We start from the raw sequence: 22729 nt of genomic DNA on the forward strand, positions 1-22729 counted from the left end.
TATATCTGTGTGTTTATGTGTATATCTGTGTGTTTATATGTGTATATGTATATCTGTGTGTTTATATGTGTATATGTGTGTTTATATGTATATCTGTGTGTTTATGTGTATATCTGTGTGTTTATATGTATATCTGTGTGTTTATGTGTATATGTATATCTGTGTGTTTATGTGTATATCTGTGTGTTTATGTGTATATCCGTGTGTTTATATGTATATCTGTGTGTTTATGTGTATATCTGTGTGTTTATGTGTATATCTGTGTGTTTATGTGTATATCTGTGTGTTGATGTGTATATCTGTGTGTTTAGGAGTCAGAGCGAGAGCGTCAGGCTCACCGACTTCTTCAGTTCCAGTTTAAAGAGACGGAGGAAACTCTGAGACACTCTGAGGAGCTGCTGACGGTCAGTTCATCATCATCATCCACCGATCAATACTCCTCACACATCATCAGCAGCAGTTCAACTATGAAGGAGACTTCTCTCTCCTTGAGTCTTTAATGCAGCTCATACTAACACTCTCTGACTGCTCCTCATCTTCCTCCTCCTCCTCCTCCTCCTCCTCCTCCTCCTCCAGGAGGTGTCTGACCTCCGGTTGAAGAGCAGCAGTTATTGTCAGGAGGTTTCTGACCTGCAGGAGGTTCTTCTGTGGAAAGAGAAGAAGATGGCGGTAGGACCTCAGATTATAGATCATCTAGCGAACACTTGAGAACAGGAGAACATCAGAACACTTGAGATCATCAGAACATCAAAACACATGAGAACACTTGAGAACATGAGAACATCAGAACATCATAACACGTTCTCCAGTTTGTGGTTAGAGATCACAACTTGTGCTTCAATGAGATATTATCATTTAGATGTTGTATCCGTCATTGGTCACAAACGTTAAAAAAATGATTTGAGAGTCCGCTAGTGAGCAACTTCCATCTGCTACTTCCTGTTTGACTTCCTGTTTGACTTTCTAATTAAACTGAACTAATATGACTAATGTTCACTCTGTTTCACTTCTTCCTTCCTTCCTTCCTTCCTTTTCTTCCTCTTCCTTTCCTCCTCCTCTTCCTCCCTTCCCTTTCTTCCTCTTCCTTTCCTCCTCCTCTTCCTCCCTTCCCTTTCTTCCTCTTCCTTTCCTCCTCCTCTTCTTCCTCCTCTCTCAGGCGTTAGAGAGGCAGAGAGAAATCTCTGACATGGTTCTGATTGAACGTGACCGGCTCAGAGACGACGTCGTCGGACTGAGAGATTTACTGAAGGTACTCGGAGGAGGAGCACCTGTGTGATGTCACTGCTCCACCTGTGTGATGTCACCGATCACATTCCAGTGACACGGAGGTTATTGATCGATCGATTGATTGATAAGTGACTCGATGATTTCCTCCCTGACAGAAACACGGAGTGGTCGTCTCTCCCGAGGTCTCCACCAATGGGGAGGCGGGACAGGGCGAGGCCGTCGATGATGTCACCGCTGAATCTGCCCTCCGATTGGCTGAGGAGCCGTCTCATGGTGGCCGAGAGAACACGCTCGGTAAGAACCAATCAGATGGTGTTGATCATTAACACCAGATGAGATTTATTTTATTACTTTTTATTAAAGATTATTAAATATTAATGTAAGATAATTCCTTTTTTTAAATTGCATGATTACTTTTAAAATCACATCAATTATGAGTCAAACTTTTGATTTACTGAGTAAAATGTAGGATTTATGAGATATTAAGATGATGACCATGAGGTAGATTTGATGGTACTAAGACAAATGTTTGACTTCTTTTAAAAAGTACTATCAGAAAGTTAACTACAAATGTGAGCAGTACAAGGTTTTAGATACAAAGTCAAACAATTCATTTGTTTTAATTCTTTCATTTCATCTATTTTTTTCTTCGTTGTTTGTGTCACATTTCAGAATAAAATGCATGATGTCCAATGTTTTTAATGTGCTTAACAAATGCATGCCACTTAATACTTTTTGTTCAATTTCATGATGAGAACATTTGATGATTTCAATCAACTAAGCGTCTCGTTTAGGTTGGATATTCTAAAAATGAATCAGCATCTACCGTCTAACACATCAACATCGTCCTGAAGATTAAAATCAAGAACTCTCCTTTAATCCCTCTGTGATCGAGACGTTGATTCATCTCTCGTCGAGTCGCTTCAGGCTGATTCCAAACATCTTTTAAATTCTCCTTCTTTTACATCTTTAACCGGTCGCCTGTGTTTGGTCTTTCAATGTCTTCTTCATGGTCTTTCAGGGGAAGTTCAAGAGCAGCAGCCGGCAGAGGGAATCGAACTCATGCGGGACGACGTGAAGTACGACCGCTCTTGGATTAGTAAACGCTCCCAGTCGCTAAACGTCACTTCTACCAGCAACCAAACCAGAACTTTAGTGAAGGGGTTTGATAAACGGGCCAGTAACGGAACAGGAAAAAACGAGGATGCGAGGAAACTACCGAGAAACAAAGGAAGTAAAAAAGATCCGACCAAGAAATTTAAAGTCATACCGTTTAGAAATGAGGGAATTAAAAAACAACGGATGAAGAAATCTTCGCAGATGTGTGAGCCGAAATCTGCTCATTTAAATGTGGATCAGGTCTTTGAAGCCAGAACTGAACTTCACAGTGAACCGGTATCATCAAACCAGGATGTCCTCGTGTCCTTTGACGACCAAATCTGCAAAATCCAAAGTAATCTGGGAGGAAATCAACTGTTAGTACGTCAATCTGAAGGTCGGGCAAAATGTGTAGATTTGGTTCCACGTGTTCGCAGAGCTGCAACTGAAAAAGTCCACAAATCAAGACTTGTTCCCCCCCCGACCCGCAAGAGACCTGATCCTGAACAACAAGGCGGTAGTTTCAAGTTTCACGGCTGCTGGCGAACTGAACCCTCTGACTCAAGAGAAAGTTCTGATGGGGAATGAGACTCCATTTTCTGACGGGGATGTCGCGCAAAAGTGTTCGACGGCTGTTAATCGTATTTTCCAGAATCAGGCGAAGGGAGAAAACTTGTGCAGAGATGTAAACTGTTCAGAAGGGGAAGTAGTGCCAGATACTCTAGCTTTGGGTGCAAAAGAATGTAAAATAAATGAGTTCAGGACTCAGACGTTAGCGGACAGTTTGGAAGAAAATGAATTTGTTGACAAGTTGGCTGATGAGTGTGATGGGGGAAGGTTTGTATATCAACATACAAAAGTTCTCAGAGATTTGGTAGAGAATGAGACGGTTGTATCGACGGGTAAAGCTTCTCATACTCCACAACAACCGTCAGAGAATTTGGGAAGCACCCAAAATGAAGACGAGGTCTTGAAGGATGAGGGTGATGTAAGTTGCTCCGGTGTATCTGAAGGGCTTAAACCATCAGAGCTTGATGCATTTTTACCAACAGAGGAGGAAATCGTTGATGGAAAGTCAGGTACATTTGAGAACTGGAGGATTTCTGAAGAGGAAGCTGTTAGAAAAGATGTTCAGATTAAGGAAAAGACTCAAGACAATTCCTTTGAATGTCCCGAATGCACCAACCGGACAGGAACACCATCCACTCTGTTAGTCCCAGTCAAGGTGTGGACGGACAGGAGTTGTTTGGAAAAGACGATTCAAAGCATGCTGAGAGGGTTTCTTGAAAGTCAGGGTTTTGCAGCTGAAATCTCAAGACTTTTTCCAGAGATCTCAGATTCTCTCAATCAGTGGATTTCGGATTTGGAGAAGAGGCTCAAGAATGTTGTGGAAAATGTGTCAAATCAGGGTGAGTCATTTGACCAAGAACCACCAGAACAAATGATGGGTATTAAACTCAAAGCCGAGGCTGAACTGCCTTTGAAGGACCGAAAAGAAGGAAGTGAAAGAACTGAAGATCCTGAAAGTGAGGAACAGAGTGCTGCTCGAGATTCAACCGTCATCAAAGGCTGGTCAGTCTCAGGGACGTTGGAAGTAGCCTCTCTGGAGGTACATACTCAAACTTATGTCTCTGTGGACTCAAGGAAAGACATTCAGGATCCTCCAGCAAGTGATGACCAAGAAGCATCAGAAAATAACTCTGGGGCAATATTTCATTTTAAGGTGGAAGTCACTGAATCCTCTCATGAAGAAATGCTGAGTGTGAATTCTGTTGACGTAGAAGAAGAAGAGCAAAGTCAGAGCGATCCAGCAGCGACAAGGCGGTCTGAGGAATTAGTTTTTATCGAATTTTACTTCGCTGAACCTGCAAAAACCCAATCTCCTCCTGCTGGAGAAGTCTTCGAGACACAACTCCAAAGGCATGGAACGTTATCAACGAAGGTCAAAAGGCTTCTAGAAAAAACAGCAGATGAAATCAAGGAAATGGCCGTTCCCGAGTTGCTGCTGATGAGTCTACAAGAAGGGAGAATCGTTGAGGATCACCATATTGACGAATCACCAGGATCAAACACTGAGGATCAGGAGGAGTCGTCAGTCGGACACATGGACAGTTGCGAGGAGGTTGGCGAGGAGGCGGCACAGCAACCAGCAACAGAGCAACAGCAACCAGCGACGGAGGTTGTCCTTGGAGGTGGAGAAGTTGCTCCAGCGGCGAGTAACATGAAGCTACTGAGCGGAGGGTTCGGTTTGCGCAGCAGGAAATACAAACGCAAAACTGACTGCAAGATTGCATAGAATCTGATATTCACAACATCACGTGTACTTATGTTAGATCTGTTTAATAAAGCATAAATTGATTTAATTAACTGTATAGTTTCATTATTGTATTGAGTTTATTTACATGGTGTATTTATCAGTATGTGTCCACTTCTTGCCGGTAAGAAACTGTATTTATTACCTCATTTATGAATATTTTTGGTTCTCTTTGATGAATAATTTGATTTCTTTTGTAATTTAATTTCCAGGTATTCATTTATTTATCATTTATTGATAATTATGGTAAATGATTTCAGTTTAAAAAAATTCAATCCATAATTATTTGAGAATAATAATTAATTTTATAATAATAATAATTATGATGAATCCACAGACTCTAATATCAAAACTAATTATTTTAATATCGGGTTAACTGAGTATAATATTTGTGTGTAATTCAACATTTAAAATCGCTCAACATGAAGCTTCATTAAGTGATTTATGACTATTTTCTTGTTCCAGAACTCCGGCTGAAGAAACTGTTTGAAGAAAGAGAGAGTTTACGAGATCAGGTGACGTTTTGCTTCAGAATTATAATTAAGATACATTTATTATACCATAAATGTTTAGTTATGAATCACCATGTTTTTGTGTCAATGTGAAAGGTGAGGCTGCTGAAGTCTCAGCTGGATCAGAGACAGAAGAACGGGACAGACGAAGTCCAGAATCCAGAGGGGGACGGTCTGGAGAACGGGGTTGACTCTCATCTTCTAGACCTACAGAGTGAGACCTCTTCATCTCTGTCTTCTTCTTACTCTTTGTAGAGTTCTTCTCGTCTTAGTCTTCTTCTTAGTCTTTTTATGTAGTATTTGAGGTTCCTTCTCTGTTTGTTTTATTAGGAGACGCCAACCGACAAATCAGTGACATCAAGTTCAAACTGGTGAAATCTGAACAGGAAGTCACCACTCTGGAACAAAATGTAAGTGTAGCTTCTTAATCAACAGATAAAGTGAAATAAAACCAAACAATCCCTTTAAGTCTTTAAGAGTAAAAGAAGATTATCATCAGCGTATCGAGACACGTTTGATTTAGGGACAGTAAAATGTTCTTTCAACTCAGGTGATCCGTCTGGAGGGTCAGGTGACGCGATACAAGTCGGCGTCAGAAAACGCCGAGAAGATCGAAGATGAGCTGAAAGTCGATAAGAGAAAACTTCACAGAGAGGTATCTTTTATTTAATTGTTTTAATTTGTACCGTTTTATGCTTTTAATATGTGTCGGTATTTAGTTTTACATTTATATACTTTATATTTTTAAAAATTAAAAAATATTACTACATTTTTTTATTTGTTCTCTTTTTTGACAATGTCGTTTTTCCAGAAAACCGTCAACTCAGCCTTTTGTGAACATTTAATTATTATCTTTTATCGAATGAAAATAAGAACATAAATATTACTATTTTAAAAAGGTGGCCGAGCCTTTTGTAGTTGTTTTGTTCTGTTACGACCTTTTTGTTTTTGTGGACGTGAACAAACATTAGTCGTGTGTTCCGTGTTTTCCGTCTCTCCACAGCTGCGCTCGGCTCTGGACCGGATCGATGAGCTGGAGGTGGGTAACGCTCACCTGTCCAAACGTCTGGAGAAGATGAAGGCCAACCGCAACGCCCTGCTGGCCCAGCAATGACAAAGCAGTGCTTGTTTTCCTCTGCATGCAGCGCCAGACGGGCGGAGTTTAACCTGAGCTGTAACGTAACATCAATCAATCACGGACAGGTGATCGGTGAAGTAGCTAATGATCCCGCTGCCACGAACACAGTTCACCACAAACACTTCCTGTTTCCTGTCCTGATCATGTGACGTGATGAAGATCATGTGATGCAATCAAAAGCCACTAAATGGATCTTTAGGCCAGCTTGTTTTGTTCCAACTAGTTTCAGGCATTTTCGACAAATTCACTTCCCTGTGGAGCTTCGGAGGGTTCGCGACTAAAAACGTGTGTCAGAGATCCGATTTTAATAAAATATTATATAGAATATTAAGCTGCATGACCACTTCAGATGTGGTAAACTCCACCCGCCTGGCCCTCCCAGGTGTGTTTGAACAAACATCCAGCTCCTCCATCTTGTACGAAGCGATGCACTACCTCTCCTGTGCCGGATCAGACCGATAAACTGGACCGGACCGGCAGCAGCTGAGTTTTTATTTGTTACTTGATATTGGTGTTTTTTTTATGTTTTTATGTGGGAAAGCGTTTGCTTTGGTCTGTTTTTGGAGTTGGGTTTGGTGAAGCCCCGCCCACCAGGTTTTTAAATGAGGCGTTCAGGTGACAGAAAGGGGGCGTGACCACCTGTGTTCTTGTACATTTATATATTTTAGAGACTCACCTGATCTCTTCATGGCACTTGGGATGTAAAATCACCAGCTTGTAAATGTTTTAAATCATCGCTGAATGAACGGATGAAGAGTTTGGATCCAAAACAACCTGTATTTTGTTTTTAATATAATTCTTTGATCAGCTTCCTGATTGGTGCAGGTGACTGCAGGTGTTTATCTACTTCTCCAGGTAGCTGTGGATGTATCCAGTCTTGGATCAAACTCTTCAAACCTGATCAAAATATCATGTGACTAATGTATTCGCAATAACACCGTTGTTGTTGTTGTTTATTTTTTTGAATGTTATATCTTCATCTTCAGGTACGAGAAGTTTTACTCATCAGCTCTGTGCAGTACTTCCAGACGATGTCATTGATTGTGTCCTATTGATGAGGATGTGGGAATCGGTCCATTGCTCTATCGATCTATTGCTCTATCGATCTATTGCTCTATCGATCTATTGCTCTATCGATCTATTGATCCATGGATCTTATTGATCGGGGTGTTCAGGGTGATGGAGAATATTAAAACTCATGACACATCTGTTTTACTGCTGTCAAGTTTTGTTTCATTAATAATCTTGTCGGTTGATTCTGCTTTTAAACCATTACAACTGAGCTAAAACGGATCAATAATTCAGCCCCTTAAGTAGAAACTAAACGGATGATATTTTTCTTTTAGCAGCCATTAATCAACAACATCCGGGTCCTTTAAGTGCACAAACATGAGTCGTTTTTTCCACCCTTTTGACCCCAGAGAGCCTCCGTAGTTTCACTTTTATTTCAGAGTATCAACAAACAAACACACAAACATCTTTCTGCTTTTTAAAAACATCAATAAAAGCAAACAGGAAGACGTAAAGAAGAAGTGGACGTTCAGACTGGACACAGCTGACACACCTGCTGCAGGTAAATCCTTAACACAAAGCTGCTCTATTGAGAGGAGGACTCACTCCTGTGGAAAACCTCTGCACAAAGTCTCTAAATTAATTCATTTAATTTCATTATTAATTTCTCTAATTTTAATATATTTGTCTGCTCAGATTAATAACCTTCAGTTTGATAAATAACAATAATCCCTTTCCTCTGTTAATGTGGTTTCCTTCAAAAGTAGAATATGAATGGAACCTTTTTTATTTTTGTGTTTTATTGAACTTCTTTTTAGTATATTTGTTTATTGAATGTTTTCAGTCAGTTTCACAGAAAAGCTAAATAATTATCAAATGTTAAACTTTTAAATAATTTTGTGAACGAACATCAAGTTTTTCTTTTTAAACGGTTCCTTTACAGGAAATATTAAGTACATTTTGATTTAATTAATTACTTGACCTTTTAATTCATATTCTCATTTTATCAGCATAATTAATTAATTGCTATTTTCTGTATTTTATTTTATGATTCATTCATTATTTTCTTTCGTTAATACAACTTATTATTTTTATTAATCTCGTTTTATTTTAATATTTTAAAAATTGTTATTTACTGTATTTCATTTGAATATTTTTCACATTTTTCAGTATTTTCTGCTTAATACAACTTTAACTAAAGCAATAAAAACATATATAATTAATATTCTTATTGTAATATAATTTTCTTATAAATCCCATTTTATTCGTTGATTAAAACCCACTTTAACTAAATAAATAAAACCTAATTTAGTTTAAATTTGAATGAAACATTAATAGTCACGTGTTAAAGTGGGGTTCCTGGTTCTGGTTCCGGTTGTGAGTCCCGGAGGAGGCCGAGCTGTGAGGCCGCTCTCCTCGCTCTCTCTCCGGGCAGCAGCAGCAGCAGCAGTCGGGTCTAAACCTCCGCAGCTCTTCGTGTTTATCTCGGATTCACTCGGTCTTCTTCGGATCTTTCTTCCCGCTGCTTCGTGAGTTTTCCCGCTGCTGATGAAGGTGATCACAGATCGATTAGTTTATTAATTATTGGTGGTAGAAATTATTAGTGGTAGAAAAACCTTTTATTCTGAAACTTTATAGCGTCACATTTCATTCAATAACAATAACAGTAATAATTATAGTAATAACGGAGTTTAAATGTTAAATATCTGGAGCTGTTTTCGGACCCTTTGTTGCTGTTGCCATGGTTACCGGAACCCGTCCTGAACACGTCATGACTGTTAATGAAGTTCAGCTCATTAATATTCATGAGACACTTCCTCCAAAGTACTGAAGTACTGCACTGAAGTACACTGTGGAGGTGCTTGTACATTACATCTCTTGGGGCGATTGTGGTTAAGTGGATAGCAGGGCCGTCTTTCAATCAGAGGGTCGACGGTTCGAACTCCGGCTCCGCTAGTCGCATGTCGATGTGTCCTTGAGCAAGACACTTAACCCCAAAATGGCTCCCGTAAATGTGATAGACTAAATTGTAAATCGCTTTGGATAAAAGCATCTGCTAAATGACTGTAATGTAATGTCCATCTCAGAGGTACATATAGTACTTTTACTTTACTACATCATAGTACATATTGTACTACATCTTTTACTTTACTACATCATAGTACATACTGTACTACATCTCAGAGGTACATATAGTACTTTCTAATGTACTACATCTCAGAGGTACTTATTGTACTTTTTACTGTACTACTACAGAATGAAGCCGTACAGGAAGTGGCTGCTGCTGGTCCTGCTGGTCTGGCTCCTCCTCTTCCTATCCCTGCTGTGTCACTTCCTGGACCTCAGACCCTCCTTGCTGCCTCGATCCAGATCCGCCTCAGACTCTGGACTCACCGGGACCGAAACCCACTGCCTGAGACCTGCTGGAGTCTCGGAGACGGACTGGAGGAGGAGGAGGTCTAAGGACTACTACAGCTCCAGGTCTCTGGAGATCCTGCAGAGACTATGGAGTGGGAACCTGACCGCGGAGATGCTGAGTCCTCGTCTCCAGAAGGTCCTGAAGGTCCAGCTGAGCTCCAACAGGCACCAGGTGGTTCACCGGCCGAGGGGCGTCCACAGGTCCGGCCCGGATCTGTACTGCGAGCTGAAGAGGAGGACCAGGATCCGGACCGTGGACGGGACCGAGGAGCCGTTCTCCGGTCTGGGCTGGGAACGTCTGGTGCCTTCACTGCCCCTCAGAACGTCCCAGTACCAGAGGTGTGCCGTGGTGACGTCAGCCGGGGCGGTCCTGAACTCATCGCTGGGGGGGGAGATCGGTGAGTCCAGGACCTGGGGGGGTCCACCTGAGGGTCTGGACTAGAATATTACGACGACTACCACTACTATTACTACTACTACCACTACTACTAGTACTACTACCACCACCACTACTACTACTACTACCACTACTACTACTACTACCACTACTACTAGTACTACTACTACTACCACTGCTACTAGTACTAGTACTACTACCACTGCTACTACTACTACTACCACTACTACTAGTACTACCACTACTACTACTACTACTACCACTACTAAAACTACTACTAGTACTACTACCACTACTACCAGTACTAATACTACCACTACTAATACTACCACTACTACTAGTACTACTACTACTACTGCTGCTAGTACTACTAGTACTACTACCACTACTACGACTACCACTACTAATACTACCACTACCACTACTACTACTACTACTGACCTTTAATGACCCTGTCAGGTGAGTTCAGGTGCAGCTTTGTTTCTTTAAACTGTTTTCTCTCCCGTTGAACTCAGACTCCCATGATGCAGTTCTTCGCTTCAACGCCGCCCCCACCAGAGGCTTCGAGAGAGACGTGGGGAACAAGACCACGATCCGCATCATCAACTCCCAGGTACAGGCTCCGCCCACTCAGGTTTTTACTTGAATAAAAATTTAATTAATTTATTAACTAAATATATAATTATATGACATATATTTGTATTATGTTACATTTCTTAACTAAATGTAATATAATATAAGATATAAAATATTTACATTTGTTTCTACCATATTTTTTATATATATATATATATATATATATATATATATATATATATATACTTTTTTTCTTCATATATTCATACATACCTCCTCTCCATCAGATCGTGGCTCAGCCCAAACATCGGTTCAGCAGCAGCTCGTTGTATCAGGACGTCACTCTGCTGGTCTGGGATCCAGCTCAGTACTCCTCCAACCTGACCCAGGTGATCCAGGACTCTGTTTGAATAAACCTTTATTTACACGGAGACATCATCAGCTGTTGTTGTTGTTGTTCTTCAGTGGTTCCAGAAGCCCGACTTCGATCTGTTCTCTGCGTATGTCGAGCGGCGCCACCTCCGACCCGAGCAGCCGTTCTACATCCTGCACCCGGACTTCATCTGGACTCTGTGGGACCTGATCCAGGACAACACCGAGGACCAGATCCAGCCCAACCCGCCCTCCTCAGGGTTCACAGGTACTAGTACACACCCAGGAAACGTAGTGTACACAAACTCAGAGTACAGTGAAAGTTAAGTCATGTTTTTAATAGATATTTAAGGAATTAAAGTGCAATTTAAATGTTACATATGACATCACACGTTAAAGAAGAGAGACAAGCGGCTCACAGAACTTTATTTATTTCAAACAGAATAATTTTACGACGACGTTGAACATAGAAAAATATTCACATTTTATTTTTCAGACGAGTTCATGAAGGAGTTTTATCTGGATAACATTTTAACTCTCCACCTGGTTCATACACAAATATAATGTAGATATAATATATATACTAATAATATAGATATAATAATAATATGATAGAGATAAAATATAAAATCTGCCGAACGCGCTGATGTGTTTTTTATGTTTGTGGTGTTAATAATGTGAGCTCCAGTGCAAAATACAAAACTGGTAGCGTCTGCTTTCTTTGAGAAATGAGTGGTGAGATTTAACATGGAGTCTAATGGAGCAGTTGGTTGGAGTTCATGTTGCTCTGTGGCTCTTTGAGCCAAATGTGTAAGTCTGTTGGATTCCATAGACACTTTACTGCGACCAGCACAACATTTCCAAGCTTTTGGGCCAAAAATGGTGTAAAAAGAGTAAAAATTGTGGGAGCTAGAGCAGTTTGTTTGGAAAAATCACACAATACTTTCCTGCTCCGCTCCACTCTGACCGTGATGTCACCACTCTAGCGCTGAACAAGCCGTGCAATACACACCCATTGTAAAATGTGAAATCTGTGACTTCATGAAAACTGTGCTAGCTATCAAAATGTCTATTTGGCTCATTAAAGTGCAGCGTTTTTGTCTACGTTTTAAACTTTGAATCATGTACGGCTAGTTAATATGGGCCCAAAGTTCAGTGTTTTTTTGCTCTTCACGCCGAAACCCCATTCAAGTGAATGGAGAAATTTTGTTCCGATTTTCGCAATTTTTGGAAAACCGCTGGACAAATCTCTGAGAAAAGTCATAGCACACGATTCCCGATCAAACCGCATGTTTTGATGTATTTCTTGTGCAGGTGTTGGCAACGCTGTGTGAGGAGAAGCACGCCAAACTTTGTACAGAAGAAGAACAAGGCGGAAAAAAATAAGCCCGCAGGATGAGTCAGTGTGCTGTTTTACTGCCTCACACTGACTTATTATATTATTATATTATTATTATAGTCCTTAAATCTGCACACGACGTAGTGAGTCTGTACGGTCGCTGACTGACTGGGTGACATCACGCTGACATCATGTGGGTGTGTCATGTGGATCAACGTTGAGTGTTTTGTCTGATGCGGCGGCGCTGTTTGCCTCCACGTGGACCTCACCGGGTCCGTTGGCGTGGTCGTTGGCGTGGTCGTGGTGTCTCGGGCTGCTGTCGCCGACCCGCCGGTGGAGCTGCACCACGGTGGTCTTTGAGGGCATCGAGGAGTGAACGTTCTCCATCAGCTGATGTTCACAGTGGAACAGAATCAGGAAGCAGCGGTAGAACTGAGGAACCAATGAAACAGACGAGATCAATAAGTGACAAAAAAATAGATGAAATAATCATATTATTCAGGTGATTCAAATATATGTTTTTAATAGTTGGAATGCTGTTAAGCATTCCAACTATTGTTCTTCGAATCTTTATTCAACTTCTTCAACTTCTATTTCTTCCGTACGTATTTTGCTACTTAACTCCTTCCACATTTTTTAAGCTTCAGAAACCGTTCAAATATCAAAATGTTCAGCTCATTCAGCTCATGTGTGCTATATCTTTTCATATTTCTAACCTTTAAACTTTTTGAATTATTAAGCTTTTTGCACATTTTCTTTTGAATGGGTTTCTATGGAGAACATCTTCAAATTCTCTTCAACTTTCAAATCCTTCTACTTCCTCATACTTTCAGCTACAGACACCATTTTAACTTTAAACTGTTGAGAAAATCCTGATCTATTGCCGCATAATTCAGCTTTTTTATATCTTTTAGACTTTTTGAACTGTAACAATTTAACTTTCATGATTTTTTCAGTCCTTTTCTGACTTTATAATGGGTGTGTATTGCGCAGCTTAGAGTGCGTGATGTCACCGCTAGAGTGAAGAGCAGCTTGAGATTCTTGCGAAAAAAAGATTTGTGTTTTGCCACTGTGTCCACAATCTTCACTCTTCATGCATCATTTCTGGATGTAGAAGTAGCTAATCTTGTCCTTGTCGTAGACAAATGACTGTGGAATCCCACAGATTTACACATTTGGCACAGAAGCCTGTAATTGAGAGGAAAACCAACTTTCTGCTCCATAGAGACCAATGTTAAATTTTGCTTCAAAAACATCTTCCACGGAACACGGTACCCCATTTCTAGATCGCCAGTTCAGCCACATTTTTTACACTACAGACACAATTTTTACAGGATCTGTTCTTCAACTCATCCTTCCTCTCATTTATTAATATCGGAGCAATAGGAGCTACGGTTATGGGAGTTTTGAGGATTTGTTTGAGAGGTGTTTCTGTTTTATCTCCATGAAAAGGCTGCAAGGACACAGGTGTTTCTGATTAAGCTAATTAGTGATGTTGATAAACACAGACTCACGGACACACACTCTCTCTCTCTCTCTCTCTCTCTCTCTCTCTCTCTCTCTCTCTCCCTCTCTCTCTGTGTCTCTCTCTCATACAGTCATTCAGGTTCTTAGAGATCTTTAGAGGATCCCCCCCACACACACACCCCATTTTAAAATAAAAGCCCCACAGAGTGAATTCTAACTGAAATGCTTATGATGAAGCCTGACATTTAATAACATGTTTGTGTTAATCTAACAATATGAGTCCATCTCCTCTCCCCTTCTCCCCCCCACACCCCATTTCAAAATAAAAGCCCCACAGAGTGAAATATAACTGAAATGCTTGTGATGAAGCCTGTCATTTAATAACCTCTGTTTATGTCTCAAACATTATGATTATGGCTCGTCTCCCCCCCACCCAGCCCCACCCTTTCAAAATAAAAGCCCCATGGATTAACTGTATGTAAACATTAAGCTCAAAATTAGGCTTTTTTGTTGAAATAATGAATGTTCTTACTAATACCGCGACAACTACTACTGCTGCTAATGTTTCTAGTATTACTACTACTACTGCTGCTACTACAATTTTTGGTGTTGCTACTATTACTAGTGCTATTACTGCTACCATCAATATTATTACTACCACTACTGCTATTACTACCACTACAACTGCTACTACTGCTATTCATGCTACTACCAGTACTAATACTACTACAGCTATTAGTATGACTAGTACTACTACTACTGCTATTACTGCTACTTCAAATACTGAAATTACTTTTACTACTACTACTACTACTACTGATATATTAAATACTACGACCACTACTACAGCTATTACTACTACTACTGATACTACTACTTCTTCTAAATACTAATACTTCTACTGCTAATGATACTTCTACTACAACTACAACTTCTACTACTATTACTACAAATATCACTACTGCTGACATTTTTTTAAACTACAGAAACCGTTCAAATATCAAAATGTTCAGCTCTTTCAGGAGAGGGGTGCTTTGACTTTTCATATTTGTAATCTTTAAACTTTTTGAATTAAGCTTTTTGCAATTTTCTGTTGAATGGGATCTCTATGGAGAAAATCTTCAAATCCTGTTATACTTCTTCAACTTTCAAAGCCTTCTTCTTTCTCATAACTTCAGCTACAGACACCATAGTGAGACATTTTAACTACAAGGGTTTTCAGCAGTGCAGTTTAAATGCTTTCGGGCTTCAACATTTTTCAGACGGGTAGTCTCCCATTTCTTAATTTTCAGCAATTTTTTTACAATTCATTTCAGCTTTCAGCATTCCAACGCATTTTCAGCAGGAAATGCATTTTCTAGTTACATAAAATATAGTTTTCTATCACATCACATGATCTTCCTCAGCTGCTATAATTTACACTTTTATTTTGTTAAACTTTTTAATTCATATAGTTTATATTTTATATATATATATATTTGTAATATTTCTGGTGTTCGATTTCTTTTTCTTTTTTTATTTGTTGACGTGATGACATCATCGTTCTCCAGGCATCCTGCTGATGATGTCACTGTGTCGCGAGGTCAGCGTGTACGAGTTCGTCCCGTCGGTGCGTTGCACCGACCGCTGTCACTACTACGAGCTTTACCGGGACGACGCCTGTACGCTGGGAGCCTACCACCCTCTGATGTACGAGAAGATGCTGGTCCAGAGGATCAACCAGGGGGACCAGGACCAGCTCAGGAGGAGGGGCAAAGTCTCTCTGAGGGGGTTCAGAGAGGTCCGGTGTGGGTCTTGATCCTGATCTAACACGCTGAGGGGGTTCAGGACGGTCCGGTGTGGGTCTTGAGCTAGTTTTTTTAAAATTTTTGTCATTCTTCACACCCGCTGTATTCATAGCTAACACCATTTCCCAGCTTCATTAACTCTTAATTATTTTTCTCTCTTTGTGTGAAACCAGTCAGCTGTGAAACCAGTTTTATAAATAGACCCTCGGGCCCCTGAATGCATCATTAAAGACTTGAAACGCTGCCAAAATGTGTCCTGAACCCGACAATTAACAGGTTTAACAAAAGGTCAAATAAAATATCCATCTAAACTTGGTTTATAAAAGTATGTTTGTGGTAAAAAATGTGTTTAATATGAATAATGATAATAATATAACTCGGCAACAAAAGTGTTTATTTTTTTACTGTTAGTTTCATGTTTTATGTTTCATGTTTCGATAAAAGATAATTGTTTTGTACTTAAACAAAATAAAACTAGCGTGTTACACCTGTGTGTCCACCACCTTTCATTGTTTACGTTAGCATAGTCGCTAGTTTTGTTAGCTAGTGTTAGTGTCTACGTTAGTTTTGCTAGCTACTGTCAGTGTCTACGTTAGTTTTGATAGCTAATGTTAGTGTCTACGTTAGTTTTGCTAGCTAGTGTTAGTGATTACGTTAGTTTTGCTAGCTACTGTCAGTGTCTACGTTAGTTTTGTTAAGTAGTGTTAGTGTCTACGTTAGTTTTGCTAGCTACTGTCAGTGTCTACGTTAGTTTTGCTAGCTAGTGTTAGTGATTACGTTAGTTTTGCTAGCTACTGTCAGTGTCTACGTTAGTTTTGTTAGCTACTGTCAGTGTCTACGTTAGTTTTGTTAGCTAGTGTTAGTGTCTACGTTGGTTTTGCTAGCTACTGTCAGTGTCTACGTTAGTTTTGTTAAGTAGTGTTAGCGTCTCGTCTTTATTAAAATTTGTACTCACCACTTTGTCAATACTGACAAAATATGTTGAACTTTTAAACTAAAATCCTGGATCAGATGCCGTCTGATGCTCATCACCTTTCGGCTGTACTCACCTGTTTGTTCATGAGGATGTAGATGACGGGGTTAATGACGGTGCTGCTCTTGGCGAGGATGGAGGGGACCACGGCGGTGATGGGGCTGACGACTCCCGGCTGTCCGAAGGTGGCCATCATGGCGACGACGCCGTACGGCATCCAGCAGAGCAGGTAACACACCACCGTGGTGACGACCATGAACAGGATGTGGAACTCTCTGCGACGAGCCGCCGTCGGCCTGATACGACCCACCTGACAGAAAAAATACTTTATATAATACTTTGATCAAATTAAAATATTTAAAAATAAGTATAGATTTAAAAAAGTAAACAAAGTTAAAAAAAAAATTGAAATAATAAATGGTGAGGACAGAAATATTTGGAAAGTATAAAAATAAAACAAGTAAACAAAAATAAAAAGACATTTAAATAATAAATAAACCATGAATATTCAATAAAAATGTATATTTCAATATTAAAGAAAAAAAAAGTTCACGTATAAGAAATAAAAATGAATGAGAATCTGACAAATGTCTAAAATAAAACAACATAATAAAGTAGATGAATCAAATCAGGAACCTGTTTGACGGCGTACAGCAGGCGTCCGTAGCAGTACACCATGACGAGGACCGGGACGCCCAGACAGAAGACAAACAGACAGATGATGTACGAGTGAGAGCCGGACGACCTCTCCGTCCACGTCACAGAGCAGCTGGTCCCGGCTCCCTCCAGACCGTAACTGCTCCAGCCCAGTAAGGGGGGCACCGTCCAGACCACCGAGTACAGCCAAGACCCCCCCACCGCCAGCAGGGGCTTCCTGTAGTCCGACACCTGCTTGTTGTACACCATCAGGGTGCTGTAGCGCTCGTAGGACAGGACGGCCAGAGAGACCAGAGACACGATGCCTGATGGAGACAATGAGAGGAGGACATGTTGGATTCAAGCACCTGAGACATTAGTCTCTGTCAGGCAGAGACCACAGGACGTAGGCAATGGAGTCATAGCCATGAAGACGGGACGGAGGCGACCACGACAACCGGACGTAACACAACAACGTGACCTAGGCGACCGCAGTGACCAGATTATAATGTACACAATATTGTAATCTTCTACTTGAACAATACATGTCTAAATCTCCAGATAAAAGTAAACGGGTTTGGATGTGTGTAGCTGCTCATGATGGCGTGATATCACATTATGATAATAAACACTGATAAGCTCTCAGTGAACCTTTTCCAGCAGACTGATCTCTTCTGACCCAAATCTCTCTAATTCTGTCCTCACAGAGCGATTAAGTCCTGAACCGTCCCCCATGAGGGTCTGATCCGCATCATCAGGTCTCAGGAATCAACACAAGTCCACCAGAGTTCTCAGACTGGTTCAGTTTGACCACAAAGTAAGAACCTCTTGTTATCTTTTAACATTGAAGATTTCCTTTTATTATATTCATATTTAACATGTGAACTCTTCTTTAACAGAAATTAAAGTTCAAGTACTTAAATACTGTACTTCACTTCTCAACTTAAGTATCTGCTGCTTTCTACTTTCTCCATATTAATAATCGTTGATATTTTTATTATTATAAGAGGAGAAATCGTGACATTTTTAGGCAAAAAGTCGTAATATTTAAAGAAAAATGTCAGAATGATGAGAGAAAAAATGTTTTTTGTTGGCCCCTGAGGGTCTAGTCTGGGTGTCATGTCAGTAGAAACAGTAGAGTCCACCATGTTTACAGAACACACAGGTCATGTGACCCCAAGATCAAAGACAGGAGCAGAGGGAGGTGTCACACTGACAACGACTGAAGAAGTTATTATTAATAATTATTATTAATGTATTAATTTATCTCCTTTAACGGGACTGAAAAACAGTTTTACTGTGAATATGATGTATTTAACTTAATTTATATAGTTTATACACACAAAGTTAATAAATACATGTTGATATATACTGTATAGATATAATGTAGATGTATAAAGTATATACAGTATATAAGGTTGATCCAGTATGAAGTAGATTTATAGACAAAGTTGGTATATGTAAATTGTTAAAGAGTTATATACATACAGTTGATATCCTACCTATGATATATACTACTTACTGTATATTCCATGTACTCGTACTCACCGAAGCACGAGTTGATGAAGCCGTACCACATGCAGCCGCTGCGGCCGTACAGCCAGCGGCTGCGCAGACTGGACGCGAAGCTGAGCGTCGTGCCGCACACGCAGACCAGCATGTCGCTGACGCTGATGTTGAGCAGCAGCATGTTGACGGGGGTCCGCAGGGTCTTGAAGCGGCAGAACAGGACCAGGACCAGCAGGTTGTTGAGGAAGCCGAACACCATGATGGAGCCCAGGAACACCGACACCACGCGGTGGCCGCCGCGCGACAGACGCTCGTGCGTCGTGTCGCTCCAGTCGTGCTCCAGAGAGAACGGCGGTCCGCTGACGTTGGTCGTCAGGTTGGCGTCGCTCACCTCGGGGAACATCACGCGGAACCGTGCGTAAAGGTGAGCCGCGAGGTTTTACGCACGAGGTTTTATGCACGGCGCGGTGCGCGCGGAGCGGCTCCTCGTTGTAGACAAATAAAAAAGCAGCAGAAGCTCGTTGGATTTACATTCTGAAGAAGAGGAGAACTAATGGAGGCGAAGCGTCCCGCACCGACGCGCCACCGCCGCTGTCCGCTCCATCCTCCGCCGCCGCAGCAGCGGCACCGCGCCGCGAGGACAGACAGCCAGAAGAGATCAATATGAGACAGTGACGAGCTTCTTCTTCTTCTTCTTCTTCTTCTTCTTCTTCTCTCGTTCACCTCACAGAGCGGACGTTTCCGTCTCTCCACATGCAGCCGAACTGACGCTCCTGCGCCGCGCTGCGGTTTAAGTACTCTGACCGCTGATCACGTGACTTTATCCTTTATACTTTATATGTTTATTTTCTGTATATATATATATATATATATAATATTTATATTAAATATATATGTATCATATTTTTCCTCTTTCAGGAGTAGAGAGCGTGACTTCTGCTGCAGCTCAACGCCTGCAAGGCATCATGGGAGATTTGATTTAGTTAAAGTTTGTGGTTTTGGTTGACATCAACATTACTACCAAGCAGGAGGAAGAGAAGAAGAAGAAAACGTGTTGAAGGAGAAGAAGACATTCAACATGGCCGACGTCCCTGAGGAGCTCCATCTGGAGACCACAGCTGTCACCCCCTCCAGCACCAGACCTGGACCCAGCTGATCCTCAGACCTGGACCCAGCTGATCCTCAGACCTGGACCCAGCTGACCCCCCAGTCCTCAGACCTGGACCCAGCTGACCCTCAGACCTCAGACCATCAACATATTTATTGATACGTTTCACTTGTTACTTACTTCAGTAAAAGTACACAAGCATTATAAAATGACAAAAGTACACATATATATATATATATATATATATATATTTATTTCTAAAAAGAAAAAATAACATGATTTTAAAGACTAAATACAGAATAAATAACATTCTACACACTGATGATATGTTTTGTAAAGCTATGTAGTATTACTGTGGTATTACTGTAGTATTACTGTAGTATATGTACTCAGAATACATGAGGTTTTAGCTGCTGGCTATCGGACGATGTCATTTATTTTCACACTAACTGACCAATGAGATTATTTTTATTTCTGCCTCCAGAGCAGCTCAGCAGGAAGGAAACTCCTCCTGGCTCCTGATTGGTGGCTGACAGACGGGTGATTGACAGCAGCAGTGAGGAGGAGGAGGAAGAGGAGGAGGAGGAGGAGGAGGAGGAGGAGGAGGACGCTGACTGTCTCAAGGTGAAACTTTACAGGTCAGAAGATGAAATATGTTTTACTTCATGGTTCATTTAGAAGCATTAAAGGAGATTAAGGTGAAGAAGACTCAGGGTTCACTGTAGGAACCGGTCTGAGATGAACCTGTTGGAACTGGTCTGAGATGAACCTCTTGGAACTGGTCTGAGATGGACCTGAGGACTGTAGGAACCGGTCTGAGATGAACCTGTTGGAATTGGTCTGAAATGAACCTGTTGGAACTGGTCTGAGATGGACCTCTTGGAACTGGTCTGAGATGAACCTGTTGGAACTGGTTTGAGATGGACCTGAGGACTGTAGGAACCAGTCTGCGATGAACCTGTTGGAACTGGTCTGAGCGAACCTGTTGGAACTGGTCTGAGATGGACCTCTTGGAACTGGTCTGAGATGAACCTGTTGGAACTGGTTTGAGATGAACCTGTTGGAACTGGTCTGAGATGAACCTGTTGGAACTGGTCTGAGATGAACCTGAGGACAGTTGGAAACAGTCTGAGATGGACCTGTTGAAACTGGTCTGAGATGGACCTGTAGGAACCGGTCTGAGATGGACCTGAGGACAGTTGGAAACACATCCTCATCCTGAAAATCACATTTCCTCTGACATCACCTCCTGAAAGTCAAACCACAGGGTTCATGTGTCCCACGCTTCGTCTCCCTGTCAGACAAACATCAGTAAAAAATAAAAGATGTTTTTAAATAACTCGTCTTCACAAAATAAGAGTTTTTACTTTGAGGACTTGTTCAAATGGTGATGTGGTTGAAAGATCCGGAAAATGCCAGTAAGTGGACTTTGAGTTGTTTTGACAACACTGGATATTTATGCTAAATGCTAAAGCTAATGTTAAAAACAGTTGTTGCCCCGTTGTTGTTCCGTCTCTTCCCCCGTTGTTGCTCCGTCTCTTGCCCCGTCTCTTGCCGCGTCTCTTGCCCCGTTGTTGCCCCGTTGTTGCTCCGTGTCTTGGCCCGTTGTTGCCCCGTTGTTGCCGCGTCTCTTGCCCCGTTGTTGCCCCGTTGTTGCTCCGTCTCTTCCCCCGTTGTTGCCCCGTTGTTGCTCCGTGTCTTGGCCCGTTGTTGCCCCGTTGTTGCCCCGTCTCGTGGCCTGTTGTTGCCCCGTTGTTGCCCCGTTGTTTCCCCGTCTCTTGGCCCGTTGTTGCCCCGTTGTTGCCCTGTCTGTCTGCTCTCTGTGTGAAGGTCAGGCTGAATGCAGCTCCCCTCAGGCTTCATCATCTTCATCATCATCAGCTGATCTAAATGCAGATGTTGCGTTGCCAGCTGAGGCGTTGCTCGTCACAGGAAGTGTGAAAACTGAACGTGTGATCTTCCTGCAGGCTGATCTGAGAGCAGCTCCGTCTTTCACTCGACTTTGAGGGTTTCAACATTTAAATAAGAAAAAGAAGAAACGTTTTACTTTATATCAGAATGTTATATCATATTTTTTATATGTTATATTATATATATTTAAATTATATGTCTATTGTATTATTATATTATAATGTTATTTACTATATTATATTAGTATCATGTATTATAATTGTATTTATTTATTATATTAGACCTATAGTATCATATAATATTACTAATAAACCAGTGTTTTAATTCATGGCCACAATAATGAAGCTGGTTTATTGATCTACAGGTTAAATATTAAATGAATATGAGGTATTACATAAATATTCGTTAAAAAGTGTAGAAATAATCAAAATATCAAAATATACTTCAATAAGTTTGTAATAAATATGATTTGCTTCTCTGTTAATCATCAAAACATCTATTGTGTCTGATAATAATACATAAGTCTTATATAATAGTCTGTGTGCTAAATGATCACTGACAACATTAAACATTAAACATTAAATTGGAGTACGCTGATCCAATGCTAATGTGTTAGCAGTTAGCTCACGTCCGTGAACCCGTGACTGCACCCAGTGAAGGGTTAAATATATTGTTTATGTTTTATTAATAATCCTCTGTACCTCAGCATAAAGTACAATATGTACCTCTGAGATGTAGTACAGTATAAAGTACTATATGTACCTCTGGGATGTAGTACAGTATAAAGTACTATATGTACCTCTGGGATGTAGTACAGTATAAAGTATAATATGTACCTCTGAGGTGTAGTACAGTATAAAGTACAATATGCACCTCTGTGGTGTAGTATAGTATAAAGTACAATATGCACCTCTGAGGTGTAGTACAGTATAAAGT

At 40.8% G+C, this 22729-nt stretch overlaps 3 protein-coding genes across 6 annotated transcripts; 2 read left to right on the forward strand and 1 right to left on the reverse strand.

The window, feature by feature from the left end:
- Window positions 1-278: 278 nt before the first annotated feature.
- Window positions 279-8090, forward strand: LOC116400637 (leucine-rich repeat flightless-interacting protein 2-like). 3 transcript variants are annotated; one of them, XM_031878564.1, is made up of 9 exons: window positions 279-404; window positions 577-669; window positions 1157-1249; window positions 1383-1521; window positions 5105-5154; window positions 5248-5365; window positions 5482-5561; window positions 5702-5806; window positions 6155-8090. In XM_031878564.1, the coding sequence occupies exons 2-9, from the start codon at window positions 664-666 to the stop codon at window positions 6263-6265; spliced, it is 702 nt and encodes a 233-aa protein (XP_031734424.1). In that variant the 5' UTR covers window positions 279-404; window positions 577-663; the 3' UTR covers window positions 6266-8090. The 3 variants fall into 3 exon arrangements, with proteins under 3 accessions (XP_031734424.1, XP_031734423.1, XP_031734422.1); XM_031878563.1 differs by lacking the exons at window positions 5105-5154; window positions 5248-5365; window positions 5482-5561; window positions 5702-5806; window positions 6155-8090 and adding an exon at window positions 2249-4841; XM_031878562.1 differs by lacking the exons at window positions 577-669; window positions 1157-1249; window positions 5105-5154; ... (2 more) ...; window positions 5702-5806; window positions 6155-8090 and adding an exon at window positions 2022-4841.
- A 574-nt stretch (window positions 8091-8664) lies between these two features.
- Window positions 8665-16060, forward strand: LOC116400638 (beta-galactoside alpha-2,6-sialyltransferase 2-like). 2 transcript variants are annotated; one of them, XM_031878566.1, is made up of 6 exons: window positions 8665-8854; window positions 9557-10116; window positions 10631-10728; window positions 10979-11080; window positions 11157-11331; window positions 15420-16060. In XM_031878566.1, the coding sequence occupies exons 2-6, from the start codon at window positions 9558-9560 to the stop codon at window positions 15665-15667; spliced, it is 1182 nt and encodes a 393-aa protein (XP_031734426.1). In that variant the 5' UTR covers window positions 8665-8854; window position 9557; the 3' UTR covers window positions 15668-16060. The 2 variants fall into 2 exon arrangements, with proteins under 2 accessions (XP_031734426.1, XP_031734427.1); XM_031878567.1 differs by having other exon boundaries at window positions 8665-8829.
- On the reverse strand, window positions 12429-19386 carry LOC116400639 (pinopsin-like). The gene is made up of 4 exons (XM_031878568.1): window positions 18814-19386; window positions 17266-17591; window positions 16706-16939; window positions 12429-12834 (listed from the first exon to the last, which is right to left on the reverse strand). Exons 1-4 carry the CDS (start codon window positions 19175-19177, stop codon window positions 12592-12594), a joined length of 1167 nt encoding a protein of 388 aa, XP_031734428.1. The 5' UTR covers window positions 19178-19386; the 3' UTR covers window positions 12429-12591.
- Between the last annotated feature and the right edge of the window lie 3343 nt (window positions 19387-22729).

The sequence above is a fragment of the Anarrhichthys ocellatus genome, unplaced genomic scaffold (genome assembly GCF_004355925.1).
Source record: "Anarrhichthys ocellatus isolate YVR2014 unplaced genomic scaffold, GSC_Weel_1.0 scaffold187, whole genome shotgun sequence".
NCBI classification, from domain to species: domain Eukaryota; kingdom Metazoa; phylum Chordata; class Actinopteri; order Perciformes; family Anarhichadidae; genus Anarrhichthys; species Anarrhichthys ocellatus.